Genomic DNA, 21,248 nt, shown 5'->3' on the forward strand with positions numbered 1-21,248 from the left:
AACTGCATTATTAAAAAGCATGTGGTATTTATATTGTCCTTGAGAAAGCAGAACTAGATAGAAGAATAGACATGGAACACACGTAACAAGTGGGTAGAATTGTGGCGAAGGAAAAATAAACTATGTATATCAGTCTTTCATGTCTGCTAGAAAGGTGGAAAACATATAATTTGTTTTCACTTCCCCATGTGAAAGTTTTCCATAATTAAAGCAAGAAAATAGCCTAAGATGGCTGGTTGCCATTCCTTAAAGAAGTTATTTTTCCTTTGAGATTAAACATTTTCCCATTAACAGTAAATAAAGTAGCCAAGCTGCTAGGGATTTGATTTGAGTGCTTAAAACCCTCTGCCTTTCAGCATTGGTCCAATCAGGAGACAGGTTAAACCACACAGTAACTTAAATAGAGGAATGTGATGTGAAGAATTATTAAGCTATAATAGGAAAGTAACTATAAAGACATGAAGAACACTCTAAAGGGTATCCTAGGAAGGACCAACTTGGAAGGAGGCCTACTTCCCAAGGCTAAGGTTCATACTTCATTGAGGAAGGTGTGGTTACAGCTCATTGGATGGTGGAGGCCAATGGGTTGCTTGGGCTGGAACTGATCCTCAGTCAGACAAGCAGAAAACAAACCTTCCAGGTCCAAGTGAGCAGTCGCTGTGAGATATGAGTATGCCCTATCCTTATTAGGAGGGTCTAGTCACTGAGACTGCCCACTCTAGGTGTGTGGCCAGGAAAGTGGACCATCAGACGTCCTTACAGATCCACACCACTGATCAGCCATGCAGTGGGAACAAAAGCACACAAAACACTGCACCTTATCCACTGTACTCCAAAACCATTAAGAGAAGCCCTTCCTCCTGCAGTGTCTCTCTAGTTATCTCTACTGGCAAAGCCTCACTGTGTGCTCACTGTAAAAGAGAACATGCTAACTGGCCAGTCCATTTTCATAGACCACCTGCAGAGTGAATTTGGAGCTCAGTAAATAGATCAGTAGATAACTGGCACACAATCTGACTGCTTAAAACCCTGAACATTTCACCTGTGTCTGGCATATAATTGAGAAAGAAATTTTAAAAACCCTGAAACCCAGGAACTGATGTAGCTCTCACAGCTCAGCCTTCCTGTTACCACAGACTGATGGGATGCTCACAGCTGAACCATGCTGTTCTGTTGAGTATAAGCAGCCCCACGGGACCATCCACTACAAGCAAGGTCACTGTGCAACCCACGAAATATGAAGCACCCTCTTTCTTCAAGCTGCCTGGTATATATTTTTTAGAAGTGCTCTGCTAAGCAGGTTTTCACCTAACACTTAATAATGAATCAGATGAGGGAATTTTTAAATACATGTAGGCTGTGGGTAGATGATAATTCATGACCAAAATCCTATTGTAGACTATTAAAAGTAGTCATTTACAGATTATAAAACAACACAAGAAAAATTTTAATGGAAAACATCTTGCTTGTGTGTTTTGGGTGTTCTTTGAGTTGATATGAACCAAGTAGCATCGGCTCATTTCCCTTAACTTTTTAAAAAAGTCTCCCCCAAAGCCTGCTCCCTCAGATTTTACTGTATTTGTGCACAGTGAATTCTGTGAGAGAATTATTACAATTCTACAATATCCATTCTGAAGACCAAACATTTTTTGGTAACTCATTTATTAGTAAAATTAGATCTGAACCAGCGTGACCCTGTTTAGATTCTTTGGGTATACTCGGACACTCATATAGTTTGCTGCAGAAACATTAACTGATTATAGGGTGCTGCCCTAGGTAGTTCACGTATGTGTTGTATGCACAATATTACCTTTGTAAATTAAGTTATGACATGTGTGCCTCCAAAGGTTTAAATAGGGATTATAGACATATGTCTGTACCACTGGTGGCTCCTGCCAATTGCTGGAAATGCAGGTTCTATCTCTGGGTTGTGAAGACCCCCTGGAGAAGGAAATGGCAACCCACTTCAGTATTCTTGCCTGGGAAATCCCATGGATAGATCAGCCTGATGGGCTACAGTCCATGGGGTCGGTCATAAAAGAATCCGACAAGACTTAGCAGCTAAACAACAAACAACAGTAGACATATGTATGTATAGCATCCATGGCAGAGTGGTTTTAGAGGGTACTTCATTTGTAACTATGTGAGTTAGTGAATATTAGCTGAACTTATTGTGGTAATATATTTTCCTGTTTATGCATATATCAAATTATCATGTTATATACCTAACACTAATATAATATTATATGTTAGTTATATTTCAGTAAAACTGTGAGGAGGAAAGAGGCATTTTAATATTGTGGACAGTTTTTAGTTTTGATAAATTAGCTCATGGTTTACATGAGCTAAAACAATAAGAAAAGCAACCTTTAATTTTCCAGTAACTTTCCATTTTGTCTCTGAATTTCAGTTGGAGGTTAACTTAGGAAGTGTAGACTGTGTGTATCCCCGAAATGAAGGCTAAAATAAATATAATCAGGACAACTATAGGCTATAGCCATGATCATTTATACAAGAAAAAAAGAGCCTCTGAATTGAGGATTGCTTAGATAATACGTGTATATAAAAAGGGATCAATAGCAGTATTCTTGGAGAAGGAAATGGCAACCCACTCCAGTGTTCTTGCCTGGAGAACCCCAGGGATGGGGGAGCCTGGTGGGCTGCCGTCTATGGGGTCGCACAGAGTCGGACACGACTGAAGCGACCTAGCAGCAGCAGCAGCAGCAGCAGTATTCTTACACATTTTCAATGGAAGAAATGTCAAGAACAATTTTATTAGTTCTTGTTTGCTTTGCATTTTAAAGGAATGTCAGTTCACATACCAGTGTTTTCATAAACAAAAGTTTGATGATGTTTCCCACCTACTCATACACCCCTGAAAATCATTCAAGTGAAACCTTTCAGCTCTTTGATTATGGTGGGATAGAACTGACTTCTTTTCTGTGTGGTCATGAAGAAGCATTTTAGCTCAAGAATGTAGCACAAGAATGTTAGCACTTTAGGATTTTAGCACAAGAATTTTTCTGGAAATTGATGTTTTTAAGCTGAATGCAGTGATCATGTTTTGACTTGGAATCTTGCCCTCCGTTTCTGTTCTTGTTGTTCTGTACAGATTATCAGCGCCTGATGACTGTGGCTGAAGGCATCACCACACTTCTGTTCCCATTTCAGTGGCAGCATGTTTATGTGCCCATCCTCCCTGCTTCTCTGCTACACTTTCTTGATGCTCCTGTCCCTTATCTGATGGGCCTTCAGTCAAAAGAAGGAACTGACCGTTCTAAGCTAGAACTTCCTCAAGAGGTAAAACTTTAAATGAATGATGCAGCATTTGCTCTTTGTTAATTTAGGTCAGGGCCACTTTTGTTAGATAACATTGTCTTTGTCCAAACGGCGTCTCTGGCTATTCTGAATCTTCCCAGTAGGTCTAGGGCAGACATTTGGCCATAGAATTCAGATCCTGACTTCTAATGGCTATTATAAGACATAGTCAATAATGAAACATGGTTCAAAACAGAACAGTGGCAAATTTTCACAGCTGTAAATTTGTGAAGATGGAGTGATAGTAGTATTATCTTGTTGCTTTATTATTCTAATAATATTTTATTTCTTTATTCATGTTTTAAATTTTGTTTTTAAGTGGTACAGAGCAGTTTTAAAATCCTTCAAAAGTATTGTATTAATTGAAGTGAATTTGATTCTTGACCTCTGTCAAATGAAAAGTAACATCTTTCTGCAAACTAAGGGTCATGGAAATATTAAATATTTAGTCTTTGTTTTCAGACATAAGACCAGTTATCAACTTTTTCTGAATGTCAGCTTAGCTAGCTGGGTGAGATAAAAATTCTAACCCTTAGCTTTTAGGCCACCTTAAGATTACTTTCTGTGTGTTATATTTCCCATTGTTGTTTCAAAAGAAAATAAACAGGAATTTTTGAAAGCATTTTGAATCTAATTTTTAGCTGTTTTGATAGTACTCAGAATTGAAATGTAAAGCCTTTGAATTGAAATATTGATGAGAGAGCCATGGCCTATTAAAAAACATAAAATGGTTAATTACATTATATTATTAGCAATTTAATTAGCACCTTTCTCAGTAAAATTTTTCATGCTGTGCTTCACTTTATTTGCTCTTATTTCCCATAGAGATTCTCATTTTAATAAGTGAATTTAAAATAACACATTAAGCCACAGCTGTTATACCCAGAAATGATTCCTGTAATCATCCATTGCTTGCTTTATTGTAATGAATGTTTTCTTACCAAAATGAACATTTTTGTTCAGGGGAAAGTAGCCGGTTCAGGTCATATAGAATACACATGCAAACTGTCTTGCTCCTTTTGAGCTTGTGCATGCTTTCTGCTTCTTTCTCGGATACCTCTTTTTTCTTATAACTGAACTCTCACTTTCTCTTTTATTAAATTAATGTAAGTGTTTTGTTGGTTCAAAGACGTAAGCCCTTTAAATTTTCAAGGAAAAAGAAATAGACTAACCAAATACAGTTTGGTTTAAATATTTAAACTGTGATATGTTTTAGTTTCTTGTTGAGTATCTGGTCTATTTGTATGTTAATTAAATTATATTTGTTTAGACACATATTACATTTCCATTTTTGCATGAGTAATAATTGTTGAGAAGTTTTTATTTATTTATTTACTTTTATAGAATTTTAAATGCCAGCTTGATGTGTTATTAGGAAATCTTTCTGTTTCTCTGTGTCTATGTGTATCCTCTGTGTGTATGTGTCTATGTGTATCCTCTGACTCTAAAAATGAACATACTTAAATACTCTGAAAGCTGTTATAGTAATATCTGTGATTTTCTGATTTTTCATTTACTAAATCAGTACTTTAATAAGTATACATACTTATCTATTCATAGAGTAGAATAATATTCAATAACCTGAATCAGCTGTGAAAATAGTAGTGCTTCTGTATAGAAAGTATACATGTGTGCATTACTGACTTAGAAGAAAAGGCTAATGGCATATCACTTTGCTCTGCTGTTGTTTTACAATGAGATGAAATAATCCACACACATAATTTGGAGGAGGAAGTGGTTATAAAAATAATCATTGTTTAAGAGTGGCTAGTAATATTCCCCTTTCCCTAAAAACTGCAAAATAAAATAATAGCTAAAAATAGTGAGAGGGTTTCTTAGAATAGTTGTGAAAATAAGTTTACAAAATGATTATTTTAAGAAGATATGACTTTAGTTGTTAGCTAACTAATGTAACTACATAGGCTTATAATTAACTATGCACTCACTAGCCCTATGATTCCAAAATGATAGGCACAGGTAGCTGTTTCTGTATTACATACAGAAACAATAATTACATACAATAAGCAATGTGTTGTTTTTGATGGGGTATAGGAAAGTGATGGTGCAAGGATGTAGCACTGAGAATTAGTTGTATAGACTGGTACCTCACTTTCTACCATCTTTACAATGAATAGTAGATGAAAAGCAAGAGAAAAGCTGAAATAGCATTGCTTTTGCTATTTTCTTTTTGTTAATATCTTGCTTTTGCTACTTTCTTGTTGTCTTGTTGTTTTGTTGTCATATCTTGCCCTAAAATTCTATGAAACTGTTAAATTTTCCTGACATACACTTATGCCAGCTTAACTTCAGCCATTGAGAAAGCTGAACTCTTAGCAAACATGGAGAGAGCTGCCCTGGCCTCACGCTTTTGGATACTTTATCCTATCGGCTCCATTTTTAAGGTTCCATAAAATGACAATCTCCTTGAGCCTTATTCATTCATTCAGCAAACAGTTGTCTCATACCCTACTAGTGTGTGATATCCTGGGAGACATCTAGAGGAAAAAAGTCACCTTTAAGAGGTGTTCTGTTTTCCAGAATAAGACATTTACAAATATCAATAGCAGAGGCTAAAAAATATTAGAGGAATGAAAGATCAAAGAATGTATTCAAAGGAAATCAAAATGCCTTTAGTATTGGGACAGGCTTCCTGGGAAAAGAGATCATTAAGCTTCAATCCTTTGTCCCCTTTTGAAGGAATGTTTGTTGTTTTTAATTGGTAGTAATTACATATCATGAAGGCTTCTGGCAGGTTTATTAGTGAAGTTATAGAAGTATTTAGTCCTAAAACAACATTGGATTGAGATGTTGAGTATATTTTTCATTCTTGAGTTTTTTAATTTTTTTTTTAGATTTTTTTTTTAATTTTATTTTATTTTTGAACTTTACATAATTGTATTAGTTTTGCCAAATATCAAAATGAATCTTCCACAGATATACACGTGCTCCCCATCGTGAACCCTCCTCCCTCCTCCCTCCCCACAGCATCCCTCTGGGTCATCCCAGTGCACCAGCCCCAAGCATCCAGTATCGTGCATCGAACCTGGACTGGCATCTCGTTTCATACATGATATTTTACATGTTTCAATGCCATTCTCCCAAATCTTCCCACCCTCTCCCTCTCCCACAGAGTCCATAAGACTGTTCTATACATCAGTGTCTCTTTTGCTGTCTCGTACCCAGGGTTATTGTTACCATCTTTCTAAATTCCATATATATGCGTTAGTATACTGTATTGGTGTTTTTCCTTCTGGCTTACTTCACTCTGTATAATAGGCTTCAGTTTCATCCACCTCATTAGAACTGATTCAAATGTATTCTTTTTAATGGCTGAGTAATACTCCGTTGTGTATATGTACCACAGCTTTCTTATCCATTCATCTGCTGATGGACATCTAGGTTGCTTCCATGTCCTGGCTATTATAAACAGTGCTGTGACGAACATTGGGGTACACGTGTCTCTTTCCCTTCTGGTTTCCTCAGTGTGTATGCCCAGCAGTGGGATTGCTGGATCATAAGGCAGTTCTATTTCCAGTTTTTTAAGGAATCTCCACACTGTTCTCCATAGTGGCTGTACTAGTTTGCATTCCCACCAACAGTGTAAGAGGGTTCCCTTTTCTCCACACCCTCTCCAGCACTTATTATTTGTAGACTTTTGGATCGCAGCCATTCTGACTGGTGTGAAATGGTACCTCATAGTGGTTTTGATTTGCATTTCTCTGATAATGAGTGATGTTGAGCATCTTTTCATGTGTTTGTTAGCCCTCTGTATGTCTTCTTTGGAGAAATGTCTATTTAGTTCTTTGGCCCATTTTTTGATTGGGTCATTTATTTTTCTGGAGTTGAGCTGTAGGAGTTGCTTGTATATTTTTGAGATTAGTTGTTTGTCGGTTGCTTCATTTGCTATTATTTTCTCCCATTCTGAAGGCTGTCTTTTCACCTTGCTAATAGTTTCCTTTGATGTGCAGAAGCTTTTAAGGTTAATTAGGTCCCATTTGTTTGTTTTTGCTTTTATTTCCAATATTCTGGGAGGTGGGTCATAGAGGATCCTGCTGTGATGTATGTCAGAGAGTGTCTTGCCTATGTTCTCCTCTAGGAGTTTTATAGTTTCTGGTCTTACGTTTAGATCTTTAATCCATTTTGAGTTTATTTTTGTGTATGGTGTTAGAAAGTATTCTAGTTTCATTCTTTTACAAGTGGTTGACCAGATTTCCCAGCACCACTTGTTAAAGAGATTGTCTTTAATCCATTGTATATTCTTGCCTCCTTTGTCAAAGATAAGGTGTCCATATGTGCGTGGATTTATCTCTGGGCTTTCTATTTTGTTCCATTGATCTATATTTCTGTCTTTGTGCCAGTACCATACTGTCTTGATAACTGTGGCTTTGTAGTAGAGCCTGAAGTCAGGTAGGTTGATTCCTCCAGTTCCATTCTTCTTTCTCAAAATCGCTTTGGCTGTTCGAGGTTTTTTGTATTTCCATACAAATTGTGAAATTATTTGTTCTAGCTCTGTGAAGAATACTGTTGGTAGCTTGATAGGGATTGCATTGAATCTATAAATTGCTTTGGGTAGTATACTCATTTTCACTATATTGACTCTTCCAATCCATGAACATGGTATATTTCTCCATCTATTAGTGTCCTCTTTGATTTCTTTCACCAGTGTTTTATAGTTTTCTATATATAGGTCTTTAGTTTCTTTAGGCAGATATATTCCTAAGTATTTTATTCTTTCCGTTGCAATGGTGAATGGAATTGTTTCCTTCATTTCTCTTTCTGTTTTCTCATTATTAGTGTATAGGAATGCAAGGGATTTCTGTGTGTTGATTTTATATCCTGCAACTTTACTATAATCATTGATTAGCTCTAGTAATTTTCTGGTGGAATCTTTAGGGTTTTCTATGTAGAGGATCATGTCATCTGCAAATAGTAAGAGTTTTACTTCTTCTTTTCCAATTTGGATTCCTTTTATTTCTTTTTCTGCTCTGATTGCTGTGGCTAAAACTTCCAAAACTATGTTGAATAGTAATGGTGAAAGTGGGCACCCTTGTCTTGTTCCTGACTTTAGAGGAAATGCTTTCAATTTTTCACCATTGAGGATAATGTTTGCTGTGGGTTTGTCATATATAGCTTTTATTATGTTGAGGTATGTTCCTTCTATTCCTGCTTTCTGGAGAGTTTTTATCATAAATGGGTGTTGAATTTTGTCAAAGGCTTTCTCTGCATCTATTGAGATAATCATATGGTTTTTATTTTTCAATTTGTTAATGTGGTGTATTACATTGATTGATTTGCGGATATTGAAGAATCCTTGCATCCCTGGGATAAAGCCCACTTGGTCATGGTGTATGATCTTTTTAATGTGTTGTTGAATTCTGATTGCTAGAATTTTGTTAAGGATTTTTGCATCTATGTTCATCAGTGATATTGGCCTGTAGTTTTCTTTTTTTGTAGGATCTTTGTCAGGTTTTGGTATTAGGGTGATGGTGGCCTCATAGAATGAGTTTGGAAGTTTACCTTCCTCTGCAATTTTCTGGAAGAGTTTAAGCAGGATAGGTGTTAGCTCTTCTCTAAATTTTTGGTAGAATTCAGCTGTGAAGCCGTCTGGACCTGGGCTTTTGTTTGCTGGAAGATTTTTGATTACAGTTTCAATTTCTGTGCTTGTGATGGGTCTGTAAATTTTTTTTTTAGATTTAATGGTATTAAAAATGAGAAACTGACTTACAAGAATACCCTATTGTATGGAGTTCTTTTCTGTTGTAGAAAAAGGGCTTTTTGGTTTGTCTTCAATAAATTTTTATAACACAAGTTTACACTCCCTATCTCTTCTTTGTAATAAAACCCCAATTTGGACCCTTTCAAGCCTGCATAGGAGGGTGAGAGAGAATCACAGGAATATGGAGAGAAGCCAGTAACTTCAGTGCAGGGACACCCACCTTGCCGTACATTTTTGGCTCAGTAGTGATTACGTGTGGAGAAGGAAATGGCAACCCACTCCAGTGTTCTTACCTGGAGGATCCCAGGGACCGGGGAGCCTGGTGGGCTACCGTCTATGGGGTCGCACAGAGTCGGACACGACTGAAGCAACTTAGCAGCAGCAGCGCCAGTGATTGCGTGAGCATGACAAGCTTTAAAATTTCCCCAAATGTATCATTTTTCTCTTTTTATGGGAGAAGGAGAGGGATAGAAAAGGATAGCAGGAAGGCGTTAATGATGGAGACAGTACAAAATCTAAGTGGTGAGAGGTTGCAGGTTAACATTTAGATTAGCAAGTTAGTGAATTTTTTTCTTCCATTTTTAAAGATATTGAATCATCCATGTGAATTATGGTGACCTAGTTTCTCCCTTTAAGCCTTACAATACATCCTACTTTCTAGAGACTGTAGAAACATATATAAAGATGTGGATTTAAATAAAGCTGCAAGTAGCACTACTGTCTTCAGTAAGATATGACTTCAGCTCTTACTTTATTTTGAGAAAACTATTAACATTGGAAATGAAGCATAATGGAAAAGAGAAGAATCCCTTAAGCCACCAGGCTGTTTGAAGATGCATATCTGGAACAGGTGCTGGGAAATCATGTCTGTTCTTGGGCCTCAGTTTCATCTACAGAATTAAAAGATTGGATTCAAAGGTTGTCTTAGGCTTAAAGAGTCACTGTTGATTCTCTGGTTTTGGATAGTAGAAAATCTTGAGCTTTTGTTGATCTTAACTGTGGAACTCTGCTGTACTTCTTGCTTATCAATATCTAACACGAAGAACAGGGATCAAAAGAGAATAACAGAGACCCAATTGTTTGCTCTCCTTTTTTCATCTTGGTGGTGGTGGTTTAGTCGCTAAGTCGTGTCTGACTCTTCCAACCCCATTGACTGTAGCCTGCCAGGCTTCTCTGTCCATGGGATTCTCCAGGTAAGAATACTGGAGTGGGTCGCCATTTCCTTCTCCAGAGGATCTTCCCAACCCAGGGATTGAACCTGGGTCTCCTGCATTGCAAGCAGATTTTTTACTGACTTAGCTACGAAGCATGTTAGCATTCAAGATCAAAGGATAGTGTGAATTCTGTCTTTGTTGACCTTGGAGGTGTTGTTGGCGGGCAGGTAGAGGGAAGTATGAGCTGAGACTTCCTATTCTGTTTACTGACTTCACCTTATGCATACTAATACAATCAGAATCAGTTTTATGTGATGGGCTACCTTGCCCTCCTCCTACCCCCAAATTTAGGAGCCCAATTTTCCTTTACTCTGACAACCTTGTTCTGACTAAGAGGGTATGAACAATAAAGGTAAAATGCTTTTTTTTTTTTGCATGTATTGTCATCAGGTACCTGAGGGATAATCCAAATTTTATGCAGGTACTTAGCCCCTTGAATTTTCTTTATCTACTTGAAAGATATTTAAAAGTCTTTTAATTCAAAATCTTGAGTGTAAGCAAATTAAAAAAAAAAAAAAGCCATTTTCTCTTATTTCAACCTCTTCTTTTCCTTGACTCAAAAATATTCAAGTCAAGACTGAATTACTCAAGGGTCACTTACCTTTGTCTAGGCACTAACCCCACCCGTCTCTGTCTCCTGCTCTTTGTCCTGGCTTCTGAAATGGTCTTGCTGTATAAGAGGTTGAAGCTAATTTTGGATAAAGTGAAAATTTGTGGATTTTCTGTGAACTGTAATGCTCTTTGCCAGTTTCTTTCCATTTTGGAATACTATAGCTGCTAAGTTTTAGCAATTATTAATTCTAAATTATAAATGGTGTTAGAGCAATGGAATGGCATAGAAAGTTCAAGCTCAGTGAGCATTTTACCCTGTGCCTCCTATTTGTAAGGTACTATGAATCTGTGCACTTTTACCTGTTTAAGGAATACTTACTGGATGCCATATATTGCAGAGTCGTATCCTCATCAGTTATAATAGACTGATGAGACCTGGAGGAAATGATTTATATATATGTTAAATATATATATTCCTTTGCATAGGGGAAAGTGCTGGCAACAGGGATTTATTTTTAAAGAATAAAAATTTCTTAACTCTGAGAAGGTTAGCATAAAAGGCTGTGGAAACCTGTGGTTTTGTTAGTAATAGCTGGCAAGAATATTTTAGAACATAATATTCCTTTACTTTAAAACCTTTGTCCTTCTTTTTTCTCTTTCAGGCTAACTTGTGTTTTGTAGATATTGACAACCATTTTATTGAGTTGCCTGAAGAATTTCCACAGTTCCCCAATAAAGTGGATTTTATCCAGGAACTCTCTGAAGTTCTTCTTCAGTTTGGGATCCCTCCTGAGGGCAGTCTACATTGCAGTGAGAGTGCCACCAAGCTCAAGAATCTGGTTCTGAAAGACTTGGTCAATGACAAGAAGAATGGCAATGTCTCTGCAAATAGCATCAGCATGTATGAGTTACTGAAGGGCAACGAAACCATAGCTCGTCTCCAGGCTCTGGCCAAGCGGACTGGTGTGACTGTGGAAAAAATGGACCTCTCTGCCTCTCTGAGTGAAAAAGAAAAAGACTTAAAACTGCAGTGTGAAGATGCAGAACTAAGGGACTACCAGCTCAATGTTCAGCTCCGAGAGGTCTTTGCCAACCGCTTTACACAGATGTTTGCAGATTATGAAGCGTTTGTGATTCAGACTGCCCAGGACCTGGAATCCTGGCTGACCAACCGGGAACAGATGCAAAACTTTGATAAAGTAAAAACAACCAGAGTTTCCCTTTTTGTGGTTCTTAATAGGCTATATGTTATTGATTTTGTTAACTTTTTTAAATACAGATTTTCCCCCCACCCTTCCCCTTAAGAACTTTTTTTAACCACTATTTTATAATAGATAAAATAATTTCACAGGAAAGTAAATGAACTAGCTCATTAAGCTGCTCACTGAATCATGTGTTAAATTGCCTTTAACCTCATTTTTAAATTTTCTATACTTTGAAGATACTTGAAATAGAAACTCTTAAATTTCATTCATTTTCCAAATCTGTTAACACTACCTCACCTTGTAAGAGTTTTATTTACTCATATTTTAGGATCAAGTCTAGTTAAATGAAGCCTATTCCTTTCTAATAAAGCCTTAGATTTTTGTCTTCCTCCCACAGTGAAGTCACAACTTGCCCATATAAAGGTAACAAACAAGTTTATTTTCAGAAAGTAAATTTTTATCTCAGCATCAAAAGAGAAAAAATGAGGTTTTATGGAAAAAATAAGGTTTTATGACTGTTAGACTATGTTCTGAAGTATCAGAAAAGGAAGACAGAAAGTGATATTAGCTTTTGATTGTCCTGCTGAAGTTGAGGCTTCTTTCTAAGGTCCAGTATGTTCTTCTGCCAGTTTTTCTGGACATATTCACCAGATTTCTTCCCCTCCCCACCATCACTCCCCCTGCCCAGGACAAAAGCACTTAGGGGTGTACATTAACTTTCAGGTCAGTAGGATGTAGTTCAGTCCCTTGCCTTTATGGTTGCCAAGGCATGATGTTGCAATTAGAATAAATTATGGCTTTTTGCTAAATGGTATCTTTGTGTCATGGAAGACCTCTCAAAGAAGCTAATATGTTCCAAGAGGCTAATCTACCATCTTGGAGCATCTGCCAAATAAGTATTAACAAAATATTTCTGTAAAGGTGGGTAGTATAAAAGATTTTTTTCTGACTTCATCAGGTATTTTTTAGATAGTTATATAAACTACATTTAACAGTTAAGTTCTGATGCACTTTATGTTAGAGAAAACTTCTTTAATAAATTAAGAGGCCTTCACCTATCCAAATGTATTCCTGCTGTTAGGTTCCTTTCTCATTAAGCTTAACCATTTCTGCACATTTTTTCCTAGCCAGCTTGGAACTAATCTGTGTATACTCATGATTTATCCTTGGAGCAATTCAAATTCTTATCTAAATCAAGCACTGGTACATTCTTCCTCTTAATCTTTATGTAGCTTCAAACTATAAATGGAATTCTTTTTATATAACCCCTAGAGAAATGAAAGTTTCATGTTGGATTCCAGAAGGCTTGTAATCATCTCATTTTTCAGTAGGAAAATTTACAGAACTATCACATACTAGTCCTGCAAGCCAAGTCTTTGCTGACTTAAAGTGATATAGCCCACAAGGATCTGAATATCAAAAAGCCAGACATTTGGTCCATTTAGGAAAAAAGGCTGTTTGCTCTATGAAAAGTAAAGTTGATGTTTATCTCTAAAATACCTTTTTAAGAGGTGTGCTGACTTCTGGAAACTGCTATGAACCATTCTTTGGCTATTTGGATTTGTGTGACTACATCTAAGCTATAAAGGCACTTAAATTGAATAAGTGGATTTCTGTAAGGAAGTCTTTCAAAGACATCCTAAATATCAGAATTTGTTTCCTAAATAAATATGCTGGGAGAAAGCTATGAGTATTGAGGAGAGTAACAATAGGTCAGAACGTATACTTCCACCTTTCCCCTTCTGGCTTTTGCCACATTGCACTCAATCAAAAGAATGAAAAGCAGAGGCATCCCAGTAGCTGAAATAGTAGTCCACTTCCAAATTTTAGCTAGTTCCAAGTTGTGACTAGAATTCCTCTACATGCATGGACCTGAAGAACCAAAGGAAAGAAATGAACCCTTTGAATTAGAAGCTGATTACAATTTCCTGAGCCATTCCATTCACGCAGACAAGCTGGTAACAGGGACATGTGGCTGGTTGTACATGTTTTCAACAGGCTTGGCTTGCTTTGGATGGTTTTCCAGGCAGTGACTTTTTTAGTGGTTAAGGCCCAGACTATTCTGTTAGCACAGGTTTGGATGGAGTTTGATCTTGAATTAGTACTCATCCATCAGTTTCTAACTGTGGGCACCTAGGAAAACATCTACTTGAAGAACAGATGATTTTACTTATAAGCACAAATTCCATATTGTTGTTTTTTTTTTTTTAAGAGAATTGCTTATGTATATATTAATGCTATTATTGTATCCATTAATCGCCTGGCTGCCTATGACTTGGGGGTATTTGGCATAGTCTAGGAATAGAGAGTGGAAAAAATTACAGCTCACTGGGGAAAAGGTGTCAAATTTAACGGCAAGTGAAGAGAATAATTGACGTTCGTGTAGCGACTGATCCTTGGAGAAGGAAATGGCAACCGACTCCAATGTTCTTGCCTGGAGAGTCCCAGGGACGGGGGAACCTGGTGGGCTGCCATCTATGGGGTCGCACAGAGTCGGACACGACTGAAATGACTTAGTAGCAGTAGCAGCAGTAGTGACTGATCCACCATCTTTCATTAACAGTGCTCTCTTTTCTGCATGATGGTCATGAGGACCAGAACGTAAATTAGTTTTGAGAGGTAGGAGCAGCGCTAATGACTTAAGTGACCTAAATTCTATGAATTTAGAAGATGGGGGCGGGGGAGTGAAGTTTTAAGGATTTTTTTAATATCATACATTAGTTTGCATGTTATTGAAAAGGAATGACTTTAGCGACAGATAATTTTGGGGTTTATCATGTAGTATTGAGATGATCTCTTTGCACTACTAATTGCCTGATTGTCTCATTACAGGCTTCCTTCCTGTCTGACCAGCCAGAGCCGTACCTGCCATTTCTTTCACGCTTCATTGAAACACAGATGTTTGCCACCTTTATTGATAACAAAATTATGTCTCAATGGGAGGAGAAAGATCCTTTGCTTCGAGTCTTTGACTCTCGGATTGAGAAGATAAGACTGTATAATGTAAGGGCACCCACCTTGAGGACATCTATTTACCAGAAATGCAGCACTTTAAAAGAAGCAGGTACATTTGTCATGCCTTTAAAAACTAACTTAAAATCCACTATCATTTCTTTTTACACATTGTTGACCTCATAAACCACAAAATTAATTTTCAGTTTTAGACTTCCTGGTTAATCCTTGTGCTATATCAAGAGATGCTTTCTGTAGTTTTGTTTCGTTCTGTTTTGTGAGCTCATGTCTGTCCTATTCCCACTTGACATTCCTCTTCCCTCAGAAGACGAAAAACAGTAACAAACTGAATGGATTAGAACTATTAGGTTGCTGTAATTTCTGTCTTATTCTCTTTATTACCTTAATGAAAAAATATTAATTTTTGTTTTGCTGCTTATTTTGCTCTTTTTGCTTTTTACCTTTTCTTCTCTTCATCCAAGGAAAATAAGTATTAATTTAACATAGTAAATTTGAGTTGCTACCTAATTTACATAATTAAAACTATTTACTTTAGTGGTACCATTAATTAAAATAGCTTCGTCTATTGAAATTAAACCTCTAGATTCTTGTATTCAAATGAGAGCTTCCCAACCCTGATGTTAGTTTTTCTCTCAGAGAATTGTGAGTCTTGGCCAATCTTGTCTGGCAGTGTAATACTATAGTCAGTTAAATAAATAATCATATTAATAGTGTTTACTGAGTACATACTCTTGCTGTTTTATGTATAGTTTTGCATTTGATCATAATAATGAGGAGGTATAGACACATTTTATTGTCTGTTTTACTGCTGCCTTCATCTTACAGTTGAGAAAACTGAGAGGTGAAGTCACTTGCTTGTGATTGCATAGCTAGTGGTTGGTTAAGCCCTGATTTGAACCAGAATTTGACTGATTCTAGCACCTGGAGTCTTAACACATTAAGCTGTTCTTTCAATAAATAAACATGTAAAATATACCAGTCCACATAGTTTTATACTTTTATACCCGATTCCTAACTCTTTCTTAGTTTATTTCTCTGCCAGTAAACTGACTTTTATAACTTGAGTGCCCCTTCCTTTTATTTCTTCCCCTTCAAGTGTAAAAGCTGTTTGAGAGCAACCTTCTTTTCTTTTTTTTTTTTGAGCAAAAAGCAGCAAATGTGGATTTTCTTTGCTCTGCTTCTGTTGCTTGCCTTTCTCTCTTCACTTGAGGTAGAGCAGAATTACAAGAGTGTGGTGATGCTGTAACCAGCATGTTTTAAGGAAAGAAGTATATAAATGATGTCTCTTGTGTAGCCTTCAGAGGTTTCTGATAACTTGAGGAAACATCATTCTGTTGTATCCCACTTATGAGGGTAGATCCTCGGAGCCCTTTAGGAAGTGACATTTGCCTCTCTGTTTCTGAAAGTTGGGGGAGCAGAGTGATCAAAATTGTCTATACCTGTTCAGAAAGTAGTATGGCTTTCAGTGCTTTAGTAGCCATGTAAAAGTACAATGCCTTCTTGAGCAAATTTTATTCCTCCCTTCCTGACAGAATTTTTAAAATGAAGCTAAGTACTGATTGCTTTATTCATATGCTTCTAGAAAATTTTTTCAATTAAAATAGATTGTTGGCCTCTCAGAGTTTGGTACTTGTACTGTCATCACAAAAATTATATAATAGTTTTAAAAATGTACCATTATAGACTTACCATATTTAAAAGAGATTAAACTAAGTTTAGGAATAGTCTCCTAGGAACTTAATTTATCAAAGACTTTCTTTAAAGGGAAGCAGTTGGCTGTGACTATATCTATCTCTCATGAATGGTGCAGTTATTTCTTTTATCAGGTAAAAGATAATAGACTTTGATCTTTTAAAAGACTTACCTCACCCTCACTCCCAACAGAAGCTGTAGAGATTGGGATTTTGTTGTTGACATTGAATTTTATTGTGTATCTTTTTTTTTTTTTTTTTGGTCCTTTGTTGTTTTGCTTTTGTTTCTATTTTGCCTCTAACTAAAAAGAATTCTGATTTGCAGGTGAACGCTTTAGGCAGAGGCTATCTGCTGCTGATATTGTGGCACCAGAACCTCATGATTTCTTTGCAGAAAGACCACAAGTTGCTAGTAACGCAGAGTTTTCTTATTCCTTACCGATCACAGAAAATGAGTTTTGGCACAATCCCTTGAAAGTCTAACAACAGGCCTATGATCTCTTGAAGCAGGCATTTAATAATTTCTGAATGTTCAGTATTCACTGATGGTATAGTCACTGAAATGTAACATTGCATTGTGCTCCCTGTGGCAATCTTATAAACCCAGATAATTAATTGTGAATTGTGATTTTTGTTTCTACAGAGCTTCCTAACTAAAGGAGAATAACTCAATATCAGATGGGTTTTTCTATCATTTTAAATCCAACAGAAAAACTGACACTACTTTTCTTTTTTTCCTTTTGGGAGGGTAGAAGCACTTTTTGGCAGAGGTGAAATTTTGTAGTAGTTCATGGAACATAAAATTGGCAGGGACTTCAGAGAATTCCGCACCATGAATCTAAGCATTATTTGCCTAAACCTAATTGTGTTTTATAAATATTGGGAAGCATTAAGAATATATATACTGTTGTGGCAAGTCAGAGGGCATCATTGAAAATTAAATATCACTACATTAAAGCATGACACCCTTTTGCCCAATCCAGAATATATGGCCTGTATTTTGAGAGAAGTTACAAGTTACACATTAAAATGAAATTTTAAAAAGTTCTGGATAAATTCATATGAGTTATAAAGAAAAATTAGGAAAGCTTAAAGCAGATGTCTCACACTTTGAAGTTTAGTGTAATAATGCCTCTGTACACATCTCTTAATTCTGCAAACACAAACACTGGCTGGGAGGCATCAATCTCACATAAGGTGATCTTAAGTAGGTTCTTTTGACTAGAGTGAAATGTGTCATTCACAGACCTCTTCCCACCCCAAAAGATTTTCTTTAGAATATATATGGAGAAGAACCAGCAATACTCAATCTGCTGGTATTGAATAGGGCAGAGTAAACTGATTCTATGAAATATTTATAAGAAAATACCTTTTTACTTCTCTCAGCTCCCAAGATTGGCAGTGCCCACAATGTGTTCTGTTTATGACACAAACACAGTTACTGCTTGTTCTCCCTAGCAGTAATCTCTAGGCACGGGATGGGAGACCTAACCTTGGTTACAAGTATTATGTTTTCTCTTATAAGTGTAATTGATAAAGACATTTAAGATCAGGTTTTTTTTTTTAAAGGAGACTTGCATTTTTATTTTTATTTTTATTTTTATTTATTATTCATTTTTTAGCCACACTGCTGGGGCATGTGGAATATTAGTTCTGCAACCATGGATTGAACCCACACCCCTTGCAGTGGAAGCATGAAGTCTTTTTTTTTTTTTTTTAATTTTATTTTATTTTTAAACTTTACAAATTGTATTAGTTTTGCCAAATATCAAAATGAATCCGCCCAGATTTTTTTTTAACCAGAGAAATAGTTCACTGTTTCTTTCCTGAGCCTTTGAAACATCTCCCAACTTTCAGTGGTTTTAAAATAGAAATATTGAGTAATTTCTATTTTTTAACTCTGGCCTATGTTATTCTTCAAATGGGAGTTTTTTATTCTCTGGACATTTTCTAAATGCCTGCTTATTTTATTTTTCTCTGCATTACTCATTTTGATCTAATGAACACTTTTAAATAACTCCTAATGAGAATGAGACTGTTGCTAAACGTGAAGGTAATAAACTACACAGTTCCTTGTTTTTTACAAGTGGAAAAGCATGAATATTTAATGGATCTTTGCACAAAGAAATAAAGTAACATAGGGCTATAGAGCTTGCTTTTACCTCCCCTAATTTGTCTTTCAGCTCAAGGAAGATATTTTATTTGCCATCATTTACTTTAATGTTGTACTTAGAACCGTATTTTCATTAAGAATATGAATTTCGCACTCATGGGAAACTGTTTCAGTACTAAATTATAGATTGTTTTTTAACCCCACTGCCCTGCTTTTGCCACATGCAGAAAATAGTATGAAAATTCATTATCTAGTATTTACTTAAAACTAACCTTTTTATACTTACATTATACTGATTTCTGAAGAGCTTTTGTAAAAATCTATTTCAGACTATCACAAAGATTGAGTTTCTTGTCACTGCATGAGTAGAGGAAGCATTATCTTTTAAAGTTTAGCCAGTGAAATGTTTCTAACATGTTATAAATTTAATTTATAGCCCAGTCAATTGAGCAGCGACTGATGAAAATGGATCACACCGCAATCCACCCACATCTACTTGATATGAAAATTGGTCAAGGCAAATACGAGCAAGGATTTTTTCCAAAGTTACAGTCTGATGTCTTGGCAACAGGACCAACTAATAACAAGTAAGTATGTTCTTCATTTGAGTCGTTGACTGAAGGAGTGAATGAAGGGAACAGTGGGGGACAGTGCTCTGCACCTCTTATGGGGACTGCTTAACTATTAACGGAGAAGGCAATGGCACCCCACTCCAATACTCTTGCCTGGAAAATCCCATGAATGGAGGGGCCTGGTAGGCTGCAGTCCATGGGGTCGCTAGGAGTCGGACATGACTGAGCGACTTCACTTTCACTTTCCACTTTCATGCATTGGAGAAGGAAATGGCAACCCACTCCAGTGTTCTTGCCTGGAAAATCCCAGGGACGGGGAAGCCTGGTGGGCTGCCGTCTATGGGGTCGCACAGAGTCGGACACGACTAAAGTGACTTAGCAGTAACTATTAACAATTTTATCAATCACTACTTTTTCGAAAACCAAATTAATCCACTTGAAATATGAGTTGACAACAAGTATTTGACTTTTAATTCCATCATGTAAGAAAATGCAAAAGAGATTTTTTCTTATTGAAGTAATGTGCGCTTAGGAATAGTTTTAAATGACTGTTTAAATATAATGCTAATACTGTCTAGTGGAATTAGAAAAGTTATGCCTTCACTGTCTGTATTAGTTTCCTAGGACTGCTGTAACAAAGTACTACAAACTTGGTGGCTTAAAATGACAAATTTATTCTTTCATAGTTCTGGAAGCTGTAAGTCCAAAATCAAAATGTTGGCAGCGCCGTGCTCCTTCCAAGGCCTGTAGGAGAGGATCCTTTCTTGTGTTTTCCAACTTCCTGTGGCCCAGGCAGTATTTGGCTTATAGTAACAGAACTCAGTCTCCACCTCTACTTCACATGGCTACTATCCCTCTATGTCTGTGTTCAAATATCTCTTTTCTTATAAGGACACCAGTCATGTTGGTTTAGGGCCTACCCTAATGGCCTCATCTTAACATCTGCCAAGATCTATTTCCAAATAAGATCAAACTCACAGGTGTTGGGATTAAGATTTCAGCATTTATCTTAGGGAGACACAATTCGACCCATGCCACCGTTTTGTACTTTTAAGTATCAGGTGCAGAAATTACAAAACAACCAAAAATAAAGACAAACCCTATCATTCTTTATGGTAGATGATCCCATTCAGAAAATATTTGAATATGGTTAGAATTGAAAACACTTATTTGGGTTTAAGGGAATTCTTGATTTTAGATGAATGCCTGTATGTATCTCAGTCCTGTCAGATTCTTTGCAACCACACAGACTGTAGCCCATTTTCATATGGTTCATGGGGTTCTCAAGGCAAGAATACTGAAGTGGTTTGCCATTCCCTTCTCCAGTGGACTGCATTTTGTCAGAACTCTCCACCATGACCCATCCATCTTGGGTGGCCCTATACAGCATGGCTCATAGTTTCATTGAGTTAGACATAGTTTCATTGAGTTAGACAAGGCTGTGATCAGATTTGTTAGTTTTCTGTGATTATGATTTTCACCCTGTCTGCCCTCTGATGGAGAAGGATAAGAGGCTTCTGGAAGCTTCCTGTTGGGAGAGACTGACTGAGAGGGGAAACTGGGTCTTGTTCTGATGGGTGGGGCCATGCTCAGTTCAGTTCAGTTCAGTCGCTCAGTTGTGTCCGATTCTTTGCGACCCCGTGAATCAGAGCACACCAGGCCTCCCTGTCCATCACCAACTCCTGGAGTTCACTCAGACTCACGTCCATCCAGTCAGTGATGCCATCGAGCCATCTCATCCTCTGTCGTCCCCTTCTCCTCCTGCCCCCAATCCTTCCTAGCATCAGGGTCTTTTCCAATGAGTCATCTCTTCCCATGAGGTGGCCAAAGTACTGGAGTTTCAGCTTTAGCATCAGTCCTTCCAATGAACACCCAGGACTGATCTCCTTTAGGA

The 21,248-nt window shown here is 37.0% G+C and overlaps 1 protein-coding gene across 9 annotated transcripts in view; it reads left to right on the forward strand.

The window, feature by feature from the left end:
• DENND5B (DENN domain containing 5B) overlaps positions 1 to 21,248 on the forward strand; it is a 224,053-nt gene that overhangs the window by 137,142 nt on the left and 65,663 nt on the right. For 4 of the 9 annotated variants that reach the window (XM_086401458.1, XM_086401461.1, XM_086401459.1 and 1 more), the window contains 5 exons: positions 3,113 to 3,300; positions 11,463 to 11,999; positions 14,838 to 15,069; positions 16,995 to 17,081; positions 19,219 to 19,369. In XM_086401458.1, the coding sequence (XP_086257584.1) occupies positions 3,113 to 3,300; positions 11,463 to 11,999; positions 14,838 to 15,069; positions 16,995 to 17,081; positions 19,219 to 19,369 (1,195 nt within the window). The remainder of the gene's footprint in view (positions 1 to 3,112; positions 3,301 to 11,462; positions 12,000 to 14,837; positions 15,070 to 16,994; positions 17,082 to 19,218; positions 19,370 to 21,248) is intronic. The other 5 variants (XM_086401460.1, XM_086401465.1, XM_086401462.1 and 2 more) reach the window with 2 other exon arrangements.

This window comes from Bos grunniens, chromosome 5 (assembly GCF_055505025.1).
Source record: "Bos grunniens cultivar Pamir isolate PY7600 chromosome 5, Bosgru_T2T1.0, whole genome shotgun sequence".
NCBI classification, from domain to species: Eukaryota; Metazoa; Chordata; class Mammalia; order Artiodactyla; family Bovidae; genus Bos; species Bos grunniens.